The 16,996-nt window shown below is 38.4% G+C and overlaps 1 protein-coding gene across 1 annotated transcript; it reads left to right on the forward strand.

Moving 5' to 3' along the window:
- Positions 1-778: 778 nt before the first annotated feature.
- LOC139151654 (kielin/chordin-like protein) lies at positions 779-10,378 on the forward strand. Its single transcript, XM_070724587.1, has 10 exons — positions 779-926; positions 1,668-1,701; positions 2,761-2,880; positions 3,455-3,583; positions 4,168-4,272; positions 4,554-4,679; positions 5,869-6,138; positions 7,952-8,196; positions 9,151-9,446; positions 9,972-10,378. The coding sequence occupies exons 1-10, from the start codon at positions 852-854 to the stop codon at positions 10,009-10,011; spliced, it is 1,440 nt and encodes a 479-aa protein (XP_070580688.1). The 5' UTR covers positions 779-851; the 3' UTR covers positions 10,012-10,378.
- Positions 10,379-16,996: the final 6,618 nt, after the last annotated feature.

Here is a 16,996-nt window from a genome sequence, read left to right on the forward strand (position 1 = left end):
AGCACACAGAACCATAAACTTTACGGATGCATGGCTTATTACAAAATCAGAAATCGATATAGAATTTTAACACCTAAACTGTCATTCGTTACATTATGGGACCGAAATTCTTGTCAAAACGTAAGAAACTTTTCAGTTTACAGTACATGTTCATGTGTTCTCTGCACGTATCGACCTTCTACGAACTCATAGTTAAAATTCTCAATCAGTGTGTTTTAATTTAAAAGATATGTCCATCCCAGCCCCACTCCCAGCGTTGGAATATGATAAAGACAATGTAAAGACAGCAAGGAGAGATATATATTTTGTAACGTTTTCAATTAGTCCGACACTAATTGAGACTCTGACATCGTGAGCAAGAATTTTAGAGACTGCCGTGAGAAGATTTGGAATACATAGTGTTGCAGTGGGAAGAAGAAAAACACTAATTAGAGAGTAGTTGTTTCGATACCCGAAAGCCCTGATCAGTGAGGACTTTGATGCAAACTTTGAGAAAATTTATTTTGCTGATGTCTCTTAAAATCTTGATAACACCGCATGCCCTAATTTCAGACTTGGGGTGGGTGTTGTGGGGGTTAGCTCGAGGTTTCCCCTGTGGAGAAACGAGAGACAGTGCCAGCTGTCACATGTCTGAAACAAAGTAGAACCAGTTCGGACAGGACGGGACGCTGTACCATATGTGTGAACAGAGTGGGAGTGTAAGCACTTTAGTTTGTTTTTTTCCTGTTTTTAATAGTTTAATATTATACTGTAGATATACATAAATAGAGGATCAGTTGAGTGGCTCAGTACCTGTCTGACCATCGTTAAAGATACTTTCCGAGGGAGAAACGCACTGTGGTCTGCTGAAGATGAAGCAACATACTGTCCAACTGATCGTCATCCTCAGTCTGAGTGTAAGCCTTGTGCTGACAGAGGATAGCACTGTGAGTATACTCTGTACTTTGAGGTGGATTGCTAAGACTGCTTTTATGAAAAGGGGTATTTATAGTCCAATCTGATCATTCTTCGTGTGAAAATAGATTTTTTCAAAGAAAGTTGTTGATTTTATTTACTTTTTTTCCGTACGGGGTATTAACACAGAACATCAAAAATTCACATGTGAATCTTCGTACATTTTGATATTTTCTCTTTTCAAGAATTATACTCTAATGTTTTCACCATTACTCTTAACACTCATTTATTCAAACGTAACTATTTTTCTCTCTTGTTTGAGTAAAAATCCCAGAGATACAGCGACAGTGCCAGCCATTTGTTTTTTTCTCGTTCAAAAAGCTTCGCTGTGAATGTATTCTTTCCCTGGCTTGTAGCTTAAAAGGGATTTGTCCTAATTAGCGGTGAAATTCAAGTTGGCTACTGATTTGTCCATTTCTTTTAACCGTATATGGAGATGAGTGGACTCGACGACACCTCCGCCAAAAGAAGGAAATTACAATGTAAAGTTATATTTGCTTAACGTTAAGAAACATTCGAAGAGAAGCGTAGCATTAATTATCGGGACATGCCACTTTGATGGGATGGTTTCCCAACCAATCGCAAGATACACTGACAATCACCACCTTCCTCGAAGCCAGTTTACTCATGTAAAAGTAATAAACCTACTTTCCCATTAGATGTTTTCTAATATGTTGTCAAAATTTTAACATTTTTATTACTTTATTTTGCAGGAACTCTCAAGCGATTTGAGCGTGGAGAAAAGAGGTTGGTACCGCGCTTAAACTAAGTTTCCTAGCTTTGCTGAACCACTGCTGTGTTATTACAATATATCGTCACATCACTATTGTTAGTGTAAGATGCAGGAAAGATACAAACCACTCGTCTCCCATTAAATGCTTTAGCTATACGGCACGGACATTTATCATTGGCTATGCACGATATGCAGTATATCTTCGACCAGCGTGAGACCTCTTAATTGTATTGGAAAAAACTGCGAGACTTTCTCGCAAGTGATGGGAATATCGTGTTATTATCACTGCAGTAAGTGAGACATTTTGAATTCTTACTGGTGAGAAGTGAGAAATGCATTCCTTGGTGAGAATTAAGGATGATAATAGATTCTCAGCTGTGAGACTGGAAATTCTCACCAAGCCTGGTCAGAAGGGTAATTTTACTGCTGAGAATGAACCAGTCTCGCCGTTCATTGGTGAGAATCGGCTAGACTCATTATTACTACTGATACTTAACTAGATTTATTCTCACCAATGCGACAGTGAATCTGGTTGAATCTCACCAGTGAATGGAAGAGTATGATACATTCTCACCGTGAAAATATACATTCTCACTCTGCTTGATGAGAATTTCCAGTCTCACCGGTGAGAATCTGTCATCATACTAGATTCTCACCAAGGAGTGCATTTCTCACGGCTCACCAGTGAGAATTAAAAAGTTCTCATTGAGAGCAGTGAGAATAATAAGAGATTCTAACCGAGTGACAGAAAGCGTCACTTTCTCGCTCTAGTCTCGCAATTTTTTCTGATAGTGGGTGTACGTGGCCTCGAATGGCCAACATAATGCTGATCGTGCTTACCATTGATTTAGCCCACTTGCTGAAGTAAGAAATTTTGTCTGTACAAAGACAGAACCAGTTCCACCAAGGGTTGTAAATCAGAATTTATGATTCATTATCGATTCATACTTTTCGATATTATGAAAATTGAGGAGTTTATATAATCTGCCATCGTACATAACTTGGATTGAAAAATTAAAGAAATAATTCGTTTGGATTGACTGTGTCGCATACAAACTTGTTTCCGATGGTAGATGCCGTCCTCGTAGACTGCAACCCAAAATACCCGGGTTCGAGATGTATTGTCGGATGCCCGAAAACAAACATCATAGTTGGTTCCTGTGGGCTTGGAGATTGCTGCGCACAACCAACAGGTGAGTTATTATGTGCTATTATCCAGTGTTAGTATCCTCTGAATATATGAGAGAGAAAGAAAGAGAGAGATAGAAACAGAGACAGAGACAGAGAAACAGACAGACAGACAGACAGACAGACAGACAGACAGACAGACAGAGACGGTGAGGGGAGAGGCGAAGACAGACAAACAGACAGACAGACATGCCGGTAGACGTAGAGACAGAAGAATATTTATTTAGAGTCAGATTAAAAGAGATTATTACTAGAAATAGAATATAATATTAATTAGAGAGAGTTTTACTTATAATGGTAGTTGTCTTGGAGGAGACATACGAATAGACAACATGACTGATAAGTGTAGATGGAAAGGAGGACAATAATGACAGACGGTTGTGAAGCTAAATGAACTGACAGACGTGGTACCTCCGCTTTTTCCGGATCAAGTTCTATAAAATTCTTCAGGGCATGCGTTGTACATGACCCATAACCACCTTAATCCCATTACTGGGACGCAATAATTGAATTACATGTAGTGTAATCCCCCCAAACACAATTAACGCGCACTTACCTCCCCTGCCCTGTTAACTTCAGATGATGATGCTTGCACTGACTACGGTGGAACATGTGTAAATGACCCAACCCTCTGCAAACCACCTGGCTACACCTTACCATGGCGATGTACCGGCGGCAATGAAAGGGTCTGCTGCCTCCCTGTTAAAGGTACGCAGTACTCTATTAGTGATTATTCTTTTCAGTAAATTGAGATATGGACGTCATGTTTCGTTTGAACTTTCTTCGCCAAACGAGACACTCAGCACACGACCCGGTTTGCATAAGTTCCAAATTTTATATGTTTATCGGTACTAATTTCAAACTAAAGTCTACGTCACATTTAGCGCTTTTGTTTATTTATTTTCGTTTGAAGTAAAAATGTCATTGTTCCTTGCAACCACTATGAATCTCATCTTCTTCACAGTCCCTCCTGTGTCTACATTCATGATTTGATGGGAGTCTAAAACAACCTTGCTCGAATGAACGCCATTTTTTGCAGTTTGGTTAAACAGCGATTGGCCCGTATCAAGCAGTTACTAGGAACTGTTGTTCTTTTGTCATGTCGTGTCGTGTTCATTGTAAATTTAACGTAAAGCAAAGTTAAAGGTATGTTTCAATTATAAAAAACTGCACATAATACATAATGTATAAGTATTGGCAGTAAAAGACAGCGCCTTCGTCATTTTAAATGAAGTACTCGTTAAAGAGCATACATGAACCCGTCCCCATGCATAGTCACATGTTTCTTACAGATAAATGTGGCGATGGCGGACATTGTATAGTTGGTTGTCCATATGAGAATACTATTCCTGGGATTTGTCCGAAGAAAGGGCAGATATGCTGCAAATCACCAACAGGTAAGCAATAATTTCATTTACCGTTTTTCGAAAATTACCTTTTCTCATTGCTCCCCTACGACTAGTATTTGCTATCGCATTATTCTTCATTCTTTCATACTGTGAAACATATTACGCCTATAGCTTGTCGACAACGGTGTCTGCTTTTTCGTTAAAGGAGTCGGAACCGAATGTCCTTCCGTTCCTTGATTTAATTATTTGTTCCGCGCAAACCTTTTTTTTTTATTGTTCACAGACTAAGACATCAACGATCAAAATAACATTCCGTTCTTCTCCTGCAGATGACAAGGCGTGCGACAAGGAGTTCGGAAATTGTGTAGAGCGTGGTAAATGCACGCCACCTCCGAGATACTCCTTACCTTGGCGATGTGATGGAGACGCGAAACGCGTTTGCTGTCATGATCCACGTTAGTGCATCTCTATCTCTCTCTTTCTCTCTCTCTCTCTCTCTCTCTCTCTCTCTCTCTCTCTCTCTCTCTCTCTCTCTCTCTCTCTCTCTCTCTCTCATTCTTTCCTTGTTTGCTGCTTTTCTTTTTTTCTTACGACTCTTCTCTGGTTCTTTTCATTCCACAACAATAACTGACATCAAGGTTCGTAAGCGTCTTTCCATAAATCACTTTAGATATTACCAGGTACATTCCCTCTAGAAAATGCGTGTCTTCCTGTAGTATCTGTAGACTAAGCAATAAGGTATCCTTGTAGAGAAAATTGGTCAATGCTCTTTTAACTGCCTGTTTGGCTTGGCATGACTCATATATCTGTAAGATTTTTGAGCTATCATGACCATGCAAATTTATGGCATGGCATGCTTCATTTGATCTGACGAACTTGACATTTAAAAATTTTCACACTATGATAACCCGAAGGGAAGGCCATATTAGTGCGTCTCTTTACATAAACGGTTGCAGCCAACGGTCGACAACGATACCATTAACGGGATGCGGAAAGCGTTGCTGTTCGTCGGAAGAATTCCTGTAGAATTCCAGGCCCTTTAAGGTCTATTACAACCAAGAATATCGAATCATCGTCGGGTAAAATTTAAAACGGTCTTTCACGCGCAGGGCCAGTCGCATTTTATATATCTGACGATCTTATAATTCTGGAAACACTTCATTGTCAGTAATGTCGGCCTACGTAGTTTTACAATATCAAAATTTGTTGGGTACTTCGTGAAACATACAGTAGCTACTTGAATTCTACGCAAGGTGAAGTGAAAACAATTCTTCAAATTTTAATTCTTTTCCGACAACTTAAAAAATAGGACGCAAGTATCACTCGATTACCCACGCCGCCATTATTTTCAATTACTGCATTGTAAACGCATCTGCAAGAAAATAATATTTAGTGTTCATTTCCGTCCAATTTCACTTAATGTAATAAAAGTAATGGTTCTTAAATGATAAACAATCAGGCATTTACTGTTTTAATTGTCTTGCCCCGCAAAATCCAAGAAACAATTTTGTTTCTTTCTCCTGGGCTTAAGCGCTTACGATATCTGCAGAATACTATGTTCACTATGCAAGTTACACCGGATTGGTGTGAACACGCTCCCTTGGGACCGTGGTGTAAATTACCGTCATACTCTATATTTTGCAGGTTTCGTTATGGTAATATACTGGCTCAACTGTATTGCTCGATCAATCAAAGCAACCTTCTACTGTCGCTCTGACAGACCCGTGAATATCACCTGTATAATCTACTTCAAAGCAAATGATACCGAGGTAAGTCGGGAAACTGTAGAACTACCGTCTGGTATACCCTTCATAACGAAGACCTTCATAGTTCCGAGCTGCATGGAAGACTACCGGCTTGAATGGATAATTCATTCGGATCCCGAACACAGAGGCTATGTCGTCCTTTGCCGATGTAAGTTGTCATGTATGTATGTATGTATGTATGTATGTATGTATGTATGTATATATGTATGTAATGTTTATATGTATGTATTATATGTATGATATGTATGTATTATATGTATGTATGTATGTATGTATGTATGTATGTATGTATGTATGTATGTATGTATGTATGTATGTATGTATGTATGTATGTATGTATGTATGTATGTATGTATGTATTGTATGTATGTATGTATGTATGTATGTATGTATGTATGTATGTATGTATGTATGTATGTATGTATGTATGTATGTATGTATGTATGTATGTATGTATGTATGTACTTATGTTTGTATGTGCGTATGCAGGGCTCGAAATTAACTTTTTCCCCTGGTAGTCCACTTGGGCTATCATTTTCTGAAGTTGGTAGCCAAGTGAGATTGGCTGGTAGCCCATGCATATTTTAGTTCAGGGATATCTTTTTTTCTTGACCTGGACAAGAAAAGGCTATTTTTTCCAAGATTCTGTCCGTAAAGTGGATTTTCTAGTCATTTTGATGTGAATATTGCACACCTTTAATACCCACGGAAACAGGTATAATGGACGATAGTGATACTCAAAAGTTTGGTGACCTATTGACAACCCCTTTCACTCTCAGAGTTGTATGCAAATTTTGATAGTCGTCATAACAACGACACAACCTTCTCGGCACTGAGACACACGGTAGCATGACGGGCTTTCTTTAGGGAGAAGCCATAATTTTCTTGTAATTGTGATTGATATTATGATCAAAATCAAAATGCAATGAAAATGCGTTTTCATTGGCCATCATTTCCTGTGCCTGTCATTCAAGTACGTTCAGTAAGAGTTCAAATAGCGAAACTTTGTTGCGAAGTCCACCGCACGGCCGTATTCTTAATTCGCACAACAAAGTCATACTCCGGCCTCTCTGTGACCATCAGGTTTTGACTGCATTTAGCTGGTCCCAAAGTGACGGACCGGACATGGCATGCCAAGTAATGACTGAATTTCAGGTCCCAGGCTTTGGTAGTCCATGTGGGCTACCGTTTCATGGATTTTGGTAGTCCCAGAGAAAAGTTGGTAGTCTGTGGACGCGGGACTGCCGCTAATTTCGAGCCCTGGTATGTATGTACGAACTTACAAATGTATGTGCGTATGTACGTACGTCATACGCACGTATGAATGTATATATTTGTCTATCTGTGTATCTATGAATCTATGTATGAATATGTGCATGAATTTATGTATGTATATTTCGCTATCTATCTATCTATCTATCTATCTATCTATCTATCTATCTATCTCTCTCTACCTATCTATCTATCTATCTATCTATCTATCTATCTATCTATCTATCTATCTATCTAACTATCTAATATTCACGTATCCGTGTTTCGCACAGTGACTATTCTTACGAGAATGTCTCGGCTTCAAAGATTTTGTCAAAACGTAAATCACAGACTTTTTTATGTACGCCAACTCTCTTTAATTATGGTTTGACTGATTTGAAGCCTGGCAGTTAATTATGAATGTATCCATGTATCTATCTGTGTATCTGTGAATCTATGTATGAATATTTTCATGAATTTATGTATGTATAAACCTCGCTATCGATCTATCTATCTATCTATCTATCTATCTATCTATCTATCTATCTATCTATCTATCGAACAAGACTGTTATCGACAGTACCTCGGATACGAGCTATGCAAAAAGTTTTCATAATTGATTGTTTGACTCTCCAATATGCTATTCTCTGTAGTCATCTCACTTTCATATTATCACTGCCAGTAACTTTAATGTGGCGTGCTTCTTATAGGTACCAATGCATATGGCAAGAAGGATCCACACATGGTGACCTTCAGCGGAGTGAAGTACAACTTCCAAGGCTACTGTAGCTACACCTTGGTGAAGGACTGCAGGTCGAAGAGCCCTGCCTTCGACATAACCGCCGACTTCCGCGGAAAGAACGATCCCAAGGAGCCACCGACAAGGATGGTCGCCGTCAGTGTCACAGTACATGGCTATGACACCTACACTTTCCGTGATGATTATTCTGTCCTGGTGAGTTGATGCACTGTCTGTTAAAGGCATTGTTCTTCTACCCTGGTGTATCCCCCATAACCCGTTCCACGGCCCCCACATTGAACTTGCCCAGAGCAATCAACCAAACAACAGATGAAATTACACCACCCGAATATTTTCATTCGTGGTAAATAAACTAACTTGTGTCTTTATTGCTTAGCATTGTTGTCAGTACAAATACTTGTACGGTGAAGTCGTAGGCGTCATTTTGCGCGGTGAGACATGCAAAGAGGAAGTTACCGGTTAACAGTTTCCAAAAATGTGAACCACTTAACGGTTCGCAACAACTAGCAACTGTTGACTGGAGAAGAGCAGTTTTGAAAGTGCCGTCTACACATACACTTATTATGGAATGCGTAGAGGGGGCTGTAGTGACGTCTACAACAAAGACGATCGTGATGACGGTTGAGGAAATTCTAGATTTTTCGGCTAGAAATTGAATAGGATGTGTTACAAAACACATATTGACTGCCGTATTCGGGCAACGGTATACGTTTTCTGTTCCTCGAAAGTCGCCAAAAACATATTGTTTCTCGGTACCGTGACGGCTCATGAAACATAGTGTTTTGAGGCGACTTTCAGTCCCTCGGGCAACAAACGTATGCTGTTACTATCATGGCCAGTCAATATGTGTATATTGCACTATAGTTTTAACAAAAGAGAACTTAGTGATCTGGTAATTGTTATGATATTTACGTTATTATTTGCCAATTAGAGAATGAAAAGAATTACAAAGATTGGGCTACCAATTGAGACACTACAGGCCAGAACGAAGCGCTTCTTCCCATACGTGTGGTTAGTGTCACTTTGAAGGTCCAATTATTATGTTTCTCATTATTTGGAGTTACATGACATCATCTGAGATCAGTCAGCTATGATCGCACTTCCATTCTCACAAGATTGTCCTTTGGATTTGCTTTTTCACGACCGCAGCACAACGGACAACTGGTACTGGAACGAGAACTCTCCATCGCCGGCGGCATGGGACACATAACGGTGCAGGAGGACGACAGCGTAGCACTCTCCCTCGGAAAGGATGGAATTTCACTGGAATGGAACTCAAGGGAACATGCAGCCTCCGTCACCATCGGGAACGACGACTTGGCCGGCAAGCTGTGTGGAATGCTGGGAGATGGGAGCCGTTTGAAGGGTAACGATCTGGTCAAGTCGGATGGTACTAGGACATCCAATACAACGGAGTTTGCCGAAAGTTGGGAAATCCCGGGCAGGTAGGTATCCAAGCCTCTGTCTAATACAACAGCCAGGAATAACCAGTGTCTGTGACACCGTATGATTTGCTATTACAGACAAAGTTTGCATTTATGAAATACTTAAAGTAGAAACATCGCCATTACTCGTATACGACAAAGGATAGGCTAAGGACACGGGAAAAACTTAGCAATAACGTGTACAATATCATTTTTTTAGAGAGGGGGGGGGTATATTTTAGGCAATGCGTTTGTTTAAACGAAACATGTCAACTTTTACTTATACAGATTTTTTTTCAATATTTTTTTTCATTTATGTGAAACAATATCAAACAGAATGATACCATACATTGATGCGTATGTACGTATCAGCTCGTTGACTGATGAAATTGAAAGCTGGGCTCTCAGTTTGTTATTGTCCCATGACATATAGTAATAGAATTCATTCGTGTTTTTTAATATTCAGTATTTTAAAATAAATTTTGACACTTTATTGAACCTTTTCGTAGATAAGGTAGCTCATTATTTCTCTTTTCTGTATTTCAGCTGTCCGCGATATGTGAAAGGAGTGGACAACTGGCAGTGATTTCGTTTTCACCAGGAAAAAAGGTTGAGTGAAAAGGGAGCATACCCTAACTCTAAACCATTCATCGACTTCATGATAACGGACATTGCATATTAATTAATTAATGAGGTGGAGGATCTATTCAATTCACTTGTATTTTCACATAAATGACATCTTCCGTTAAATGTTATGTCAATATGTAAGGTTCTCCGGTTTTTGTTCATCACAGTGACTGTCAACAGTACCCCTAACATTCCTTGGTTGATTGATGGACAAAATATTTCTTTTTCCCCTCAGTGGTCTAATTAGCAGATGTAAATGAGCACAATTTGAATTATCATGGATTCATTAACTGCTTAACTGGGAAATAAACTGGCCAATAAAAGTAGTGATGTTGTCTTGCGTGATCTGTCCTGATTGTGTCTGTGCGCACATACAGATATCTTGCTCCCCTAGCAGTGTCGACCATGCAGACACCACAACCACCTTACTGCAAGCCCGCTGAATATCTGATGATATCAATGATTTTTATAATGATTTTGGAAAGTCTTGGGGGAGGCAGAAGGATGCCTAGCAGGAGTTCCTGAAACTGTTCGAAAATCTTCTCTCTGCCTTGTCGAGACATCATCCATTTGTCCATTTGACGAGTAATGAAATCCTTTGACAAAAGTATAGCTCATGCTAATTGCTGAAATTCTGAGTGTCAGACTAAATAATTCTAATATGTCGGTATGGTATATTACAAGCAAGATGTGGCATTTGTAAGGAAATCCAAAGATCTCTACTAGCAAAACTTTTATAAATGTTCATATCGTACCATCCGGAAAAGTAATGGCGCCTAAAGAATGGACCATGCGTTCTGTTCAGTTCATATTTCAAAATTTGAGAGTCTCTTTGGGTACATATCGTGCTCTCTCTCTCTCTCTCTCTCTCTCTCTCTCTCTCTCTCTCTCTCTCTCTCTCCTCTCTCTCTCTCTCTCTCTCTCTCTCTCTTATTTGCTCTTCTTCTCTTTTCTTACGACCCTGCTCTGGTTACTTCCATTCCATAACAATAATTGAATAATTTACAGTAAGGTTCGCAAGCGTGTTTCCATAAATCACTCTAGATATTACCAGGTACAATCTTTCTCAGTGTACTGCGGCATTTTGTAATACGACGCATTTTGTAACAACTTACGCAAAATGTAATAAGGGTATCAGCATTTTGTAATAAAATGGTCTACGCATTTTGTAATAAGGGTATCAGCATTTTGTAATAAATTATTGTTTACGCGATTTGTAATAAGGGTATCAGCGTTTTGTAATAAAACGCGTTTTGTAACATTAGTTAACGCATTTTGTAATAATTATAAACATCCGCTGATATTGTATGTATTTTAAAATGCTTTGTGGTTTCTGAATACGTAAAAATGTGATAGCATATAATGATATCGAGATTATATCTCACTACCGGTGCTAGGTTATCATATTAACGCCATATAAGGGGGTCTGAGTTGACATTCAAAATGCAATGGAAGACAGAATGAGATTATGCGATTTATATTGAGAAAACAAACTGATAAAGTTTTTTGTTGGTTTTACATACAGTACTGTACTTTGAAAAGACAATATACTGCAGACATTTCTGCATTTTTTATTCAATATTACTGTTGGTGGATGGAAAGAGGAAGGCTTGGAGATGACATGCAGAGCTCAGAATATGATAAAAGACAGCGACATCATCAACATTGACAGTGTTGTATACTACGACCTAATTTTATTATACTAATGATGTACATGCAACAAAACCAACCTTATCAGAAATGGTTCCTTGTAACATTTTGAGGGTTTCGGTCTGATTTTTAGGGCGTTGCTACATTATATTGTTTTTGGTTACAATAAAATTGTGTATCTTATGTTTTTGCATGTATATTGGATGATTTTGCAAAACTCGAATAATTAAATTCTGAGTTTTGCAAAATGATTGTAATATTAGTGTACACAGTGATTTGAACGAAGCTTTTATTGGGTTCATAAAAATGATGTTACAAACCAACGTCCCTCCACCCACGGTCTGGAAACGCGACACGTGCGCTATTGTTTAAAGGTGTTAATTGCTCTACCGTTGGTACGAAGCGCGTTACGGATGTAATGCTTGCTTGGGGACGCCATCAGTAGCGTTTGGCAACATCTTGCGGTGCGGAGTATTTTTATTTATTGTCATGTCTTTGCTCCTCAGGTAACTTTGTTACCATAGCCACGATTTCTGCTACAACTGAGAAACTGTGTTTATTGAGAGTAATTTCTTTTTAGATTTTCGTCTATGATTTTCCGTCGAATTTTCGCCCACCAAATTTGACCTCGCTAGGTAGGAAGAGGCACCTTATTTACGAAAGTTTCTCCCCCTTTCACTTGTAGAAATAAGAATAAATCGAAACGAATTTGGCGTGATCAATCAGCGATGGGGATTTTAAAATTGGTAGTATGCGTTTTTTTGTCGTTTACTCTGTTCTGTTGCAGAAAACGCCCGAGTTTTCGACGATGCATTTGTTGCTAAAAATCAACATGGTGGCCACCATACGTCGGCCACGCGTTTTTTGAACAACGAAAATTGCCAATCAACCCGTAAAATTCCCCGTGAATTTTGACTTGCGAGGTGTACACCATCCTAAAAGTTTATTTTCTAGAATCGATTTCATTCTAACATTACTCGAAATTTATGCTTTCGATGTTTCGGAATGCTGTTGAGTTTGTCGCGACGCCATTTTGAAACTTTGATCGCGCACGTCGGTTCTTCGGTCACAAAGTTTTTTCCTCCCTTCCATGTTTGAATCTAATCCAACTCAGCATATTTCAGTCTTTGAACATTAAATATACGATATTTTAAGTATGGTGAGACACTTATTTGATGTTTTTTTCGTCCGAAACGATGATTTTTGGGATAGTGATTTTGTTTGTGTCTTTGTTTATCCGTTTTAAGACTTAGAGGTACGGTCGCGTACAGTTGTCTAGCGGCGATTCCGTGCAAGCTCAATCTGTTTTGGAGGCCAAAAGAGTACGCAAAAGCTTTGAAAAGAAATGAATTTTTATGTATAAAAATGTGAAAGAACCTTGAGGCTCCCACCTCAATATCGAAACGTTTGTGTTACAATATCGACAAGTTTATTCAGCAAAATCGCTGTAGGGTGGAGGGATGGTGTACAAACATTTTCCTGGAACCATCAGTTGTGGACAACGGAATCTAATATACATTTAGACATAATTGAGAAATAGGAATGGATAAATTCTTTAGAATATCGTCAGAAGAGAAGCAATATGTGAAAATCATTGTAAATTAGAATACTGGGGGCTATTTTGAATGTTAATGAGGTCATGTGACCAGTATTTGCGTATTTTGGGGCAATTGTAATACTACAATTCCAAAAATATCTTGTAATTGTGGACAAAGTTTGATAAATTCAATAGTCAGATGTTATAAAATAGGATACCTTGACCTGTCTGTTCCCATATTCAAGGGCGCTGTGTGTAATTCTTCACTTATGAATGAAGACAAGAAAATTTGTGTAAGTTTTATCAAATCTGTGTAAAGTTTTTCATAATATATAAAGTTTACATCAAAGTCCATGGTCATGGCACTATAAATAGTGATTAAGCATTGGGATATGATACAATATCGATTATCTTTTACTGGAAAATTGGAAAATATGTAAAAATAATGATAAATTTATATTGTTGGCGGCCATTTTGAATACCTAATCAGGTCACATGACCATTATTAGCATATTTTGGGACAAGTGTGTCATTGTCATTCAAAATACACATATATACTGTTGGAAATATTTCATAATATTAGTTGCTGGATGTTATGTTACGTTATGCTTTGACCGACCTAACACTTAATATACAGAGCCTTTGTTTACATTACACTTAGCAGGTCAAAATGATACAAAATATCAGTGTTTTTTCAAAATTTTTGTCACAATTTCATTTCAGTCCATGCTGACGTGATAGAAAACAGGTTTCGTGATGAAAAATGATGAATAAATGAGGAATTCCTATGAAAATTAAGAAATATATTAAAAAAGTACAATATTTTATATATTGGCGGCCATTTTGAATACTTAATGAGGTCACATGACCATAATTTGCATATTTTTGGGACAAGTATTTTATGGTGATTCAAAAATTATAATGGTATGGTGGACAGTCTTTGATAATTTAAGAAGTCAGACGTCATGCTAGATGGTACTTCCAAATGTCAACTCCACCACAGGGCCTTGGTGTGCAAAGGGTTAAAGTGGAAAATAACGTACGAAAGATTGCAGTATTCTAGGCAACTTCTATACGTATGATATGTGATTCTCTAAAGTTGATTGTCGATAATTACGGTAATAAGATGGGAGAGGCACGTTAATATGTCAATGCTGACAGCTGATATTTTTCTAAATATACTGAAATAAATACTGACGTGAAGCAGTTAATTAAAATACTGAATGATCATTTATTTTAATCATCCCATAAACAAGTACAAAATAAAGCTCCATCGACAGACCAGCCACTTTTCCTTGTATGTAAAAGGTGACAATTCATATTTACAGAGCCATGGTTTTGTTTTCATAGATTTATTTCTTTCCCGTTGTCTTCCTCCTTTGAATCTACGCTATCGCCCTATGGTAAAATTTGTCTAGCCGACTAGCTAGGATAAGCTGCCCTGCGATACTAATATTAAGCTTAATTTGATTCGCCATCCTACTGGTTATACCTGCCATCTGCCATTATCATTAAATGATAACAGCCATAGAAAGATAGATAGACAGACAGACAGACAGACAGACAGACAGACAGACAGACAGACAGACAGACAGACAGACAGCCAGACAGACAGATAGATAGATAGATACATACATACATACATAGATAGACGGGCATACTCAGGCACTCTTTCCTCTCTCCGTCCCTTCCTCCCTCGCTACCCACGTAGATGCATGCATACATAGATACATACATAGATACATCATAGATACATACATAGATACATACATACATACATACATACATACATACATACATACATACATACATACATACATACATACATACAACAATACATACATACATACATACATACATACATACATCATACATACATACATACATACATACATACATACATACATACATACTCAACAGGTCAGATATACTTCCGCTTTAGTAGCTAAACAAGTCATCGTTGATGACACAGTCCCCGCTTGTCCATTTTGTTATAATCTTTGGTGTCTAGGTAGCTGTGGTCTACGTAGCTGTGGAATGACATTGATGCGGGGTGCATCAGGCCTGTGACTTGCATAATAAAGTAATCTGAGGAACGTTCAATAAAATTGACCCCTCTCTGCCGGTAATGACCATTGAAGGAACTTTTGATTATATCACACATAACGATGCCCTCACTGCCTCTAGTGTCATGATGGCACATACTATACACATGGTTTGGTTGAATTTTAGAAATGGTATGGGATCGGGTATGCTGTTGTAATTAGCCATTTCGGATCATATAATGAAACAAATTAATGTGCACAAGAATGCAGCCATATCACGTTTAAACAAAATCAGTCCATCGAAGGACAGTGACCTATGTTATGTTTTAAAGACATAAAAAATCACACCAAAATTGAAATCAAATGGCTGTCTATTGACCATATGGATCATAGCACAAAATTAGTAGACATGCATATGTATGCCATAGTGCTTTGCCTTTGTGCGATGTTTGAACAAATTCGGTTCAAGGATGTTTGAGTTATGGTTCAAAGACATGAAAAAATCGCAACAAAATAGCCGCCTCACGCCCATATCGCCCTATTGGATCGTATCGCAATATAATTCTACATGCATATGTAGGCTATAGTGTTATGCCTTTGTGCAAAGTTTGAACAGAATCGGTTCAAGGATGTTTGTGTTAATTGTTCAAAGACACGAAAAATCGCAAACAAAATGGCCGTCTCACGCCCATTTTTGGATCGTATCGCAATATAATTCTACATGCATATGTAGGCCATAGTGTTATGCCTTTGTGCCAAGTTTGAATAGAATGGAATCGGTTCAAGGATGTTTGAGTTATGGCTCAAAGACATAAAAAATCGCAAAAATCGTATCGAAAAATAAATCGATGTGCATCTGTAGGTCATAGTGCTATGCCTTTGTGCCAAGTTTGAACAAAATTGGTTCAGCAGTGTCTGAGAAACGGCTGCGGACGCACGGACGGACGGACGCACAGACGCGGGGACTAACAAGTCGAATCACTAAAACATCAGATTATTCTGACTATTTAGTTTAGTTTAGTTCAGTTTAGTTTAGTTTATTTTTAATTTTGTTTTCTTTAGATTACTTCAGTATAGTTAAGGTTATTATGAAAATAACGCAAAGAATGTATAACGACACATAGATTAGTCATTAGCGCGCGTTTAGCGCGTCCGGCGATGCGTTGCACCAATGTCTGAATGCTTACTTTGCGGTATTTTCGTAATAATTATTACCATATTACCATGCCCTGCCCGTCGCATTTTGATTGGTCGAGCTAAACACGTGACTGACCAAAAATACACAGTAATGGTTTGATTACGTGCCCGTGAATATGAATAATAAGATTAACGACTCAAAGTATCGTAATTTTACAGCTCAAACGTAATTCATAATCAATCACAAAATAAAATGGAAACACTTGTAGGTCAAGTTAAGATACTTTTTTCTGAAAACATCTCCGGCTTTGCCAATTTTTGACAGCGCGCGTGACAGTGCGTCGCGTATTCTCAGTTTCTGGGGCCAAGTTGTCGTTCGCTCCTGAAATTTTCGGAAATTTTGACGGTTTCCTTGCGTTCGATGATAATATAATGGAAAACAGACTCCGATCTGACCATTAACGTTATTTGTAGGCTTGGACTCGAGGAAAGCCAAATTAACGGGCTCGGCAAGCCTCGGCCGTTATTTTTTGGCTTTCCTCTCGCCCTTGCCTACAAACAAACGTTAATGGTCA

This window comes from Ptychodera flava, chromosome 15, assembly GCF_041260155.1.
Source record: "Ptychodera flava strain L36383 chromosome 15, AS_Pfla_20210202, whole genome shotgun sequence".
NCBI lineage: Eukaryota > Metazoa > Hemichordata > Enteropneusta > Ptychoderidae > Ptychodera > Ptychodera flava.

What these genes read in the sequence shown, in the direction of transcription:
- LOC139151654 (XM_070724587.1), top strand. Translation starts at nt 852, where the DNA reads ATGAAGCAACATACTGTCCAACTGATCGTCATCCTCAGTCTGAGTGTA. An exon ending in TTTGAGCGTGGAGAAAAGAG is followed by an intron (nt 1,702 to 2,760) that starts GTTGGTACCGCG and finishes TTCCGATGGTAG; the next exon opens with ATGCCGTCCTCGTAGACTGC. An exon ending in CTGCTGCCTCCCTGTTAAAG is followed by an intron (nt 3,584 to 4,167) that starts GTACGCAGTACT and finishes TGTTTCTTACAG; the next exon opens with ATAAATGTGGCGATGGCGGA.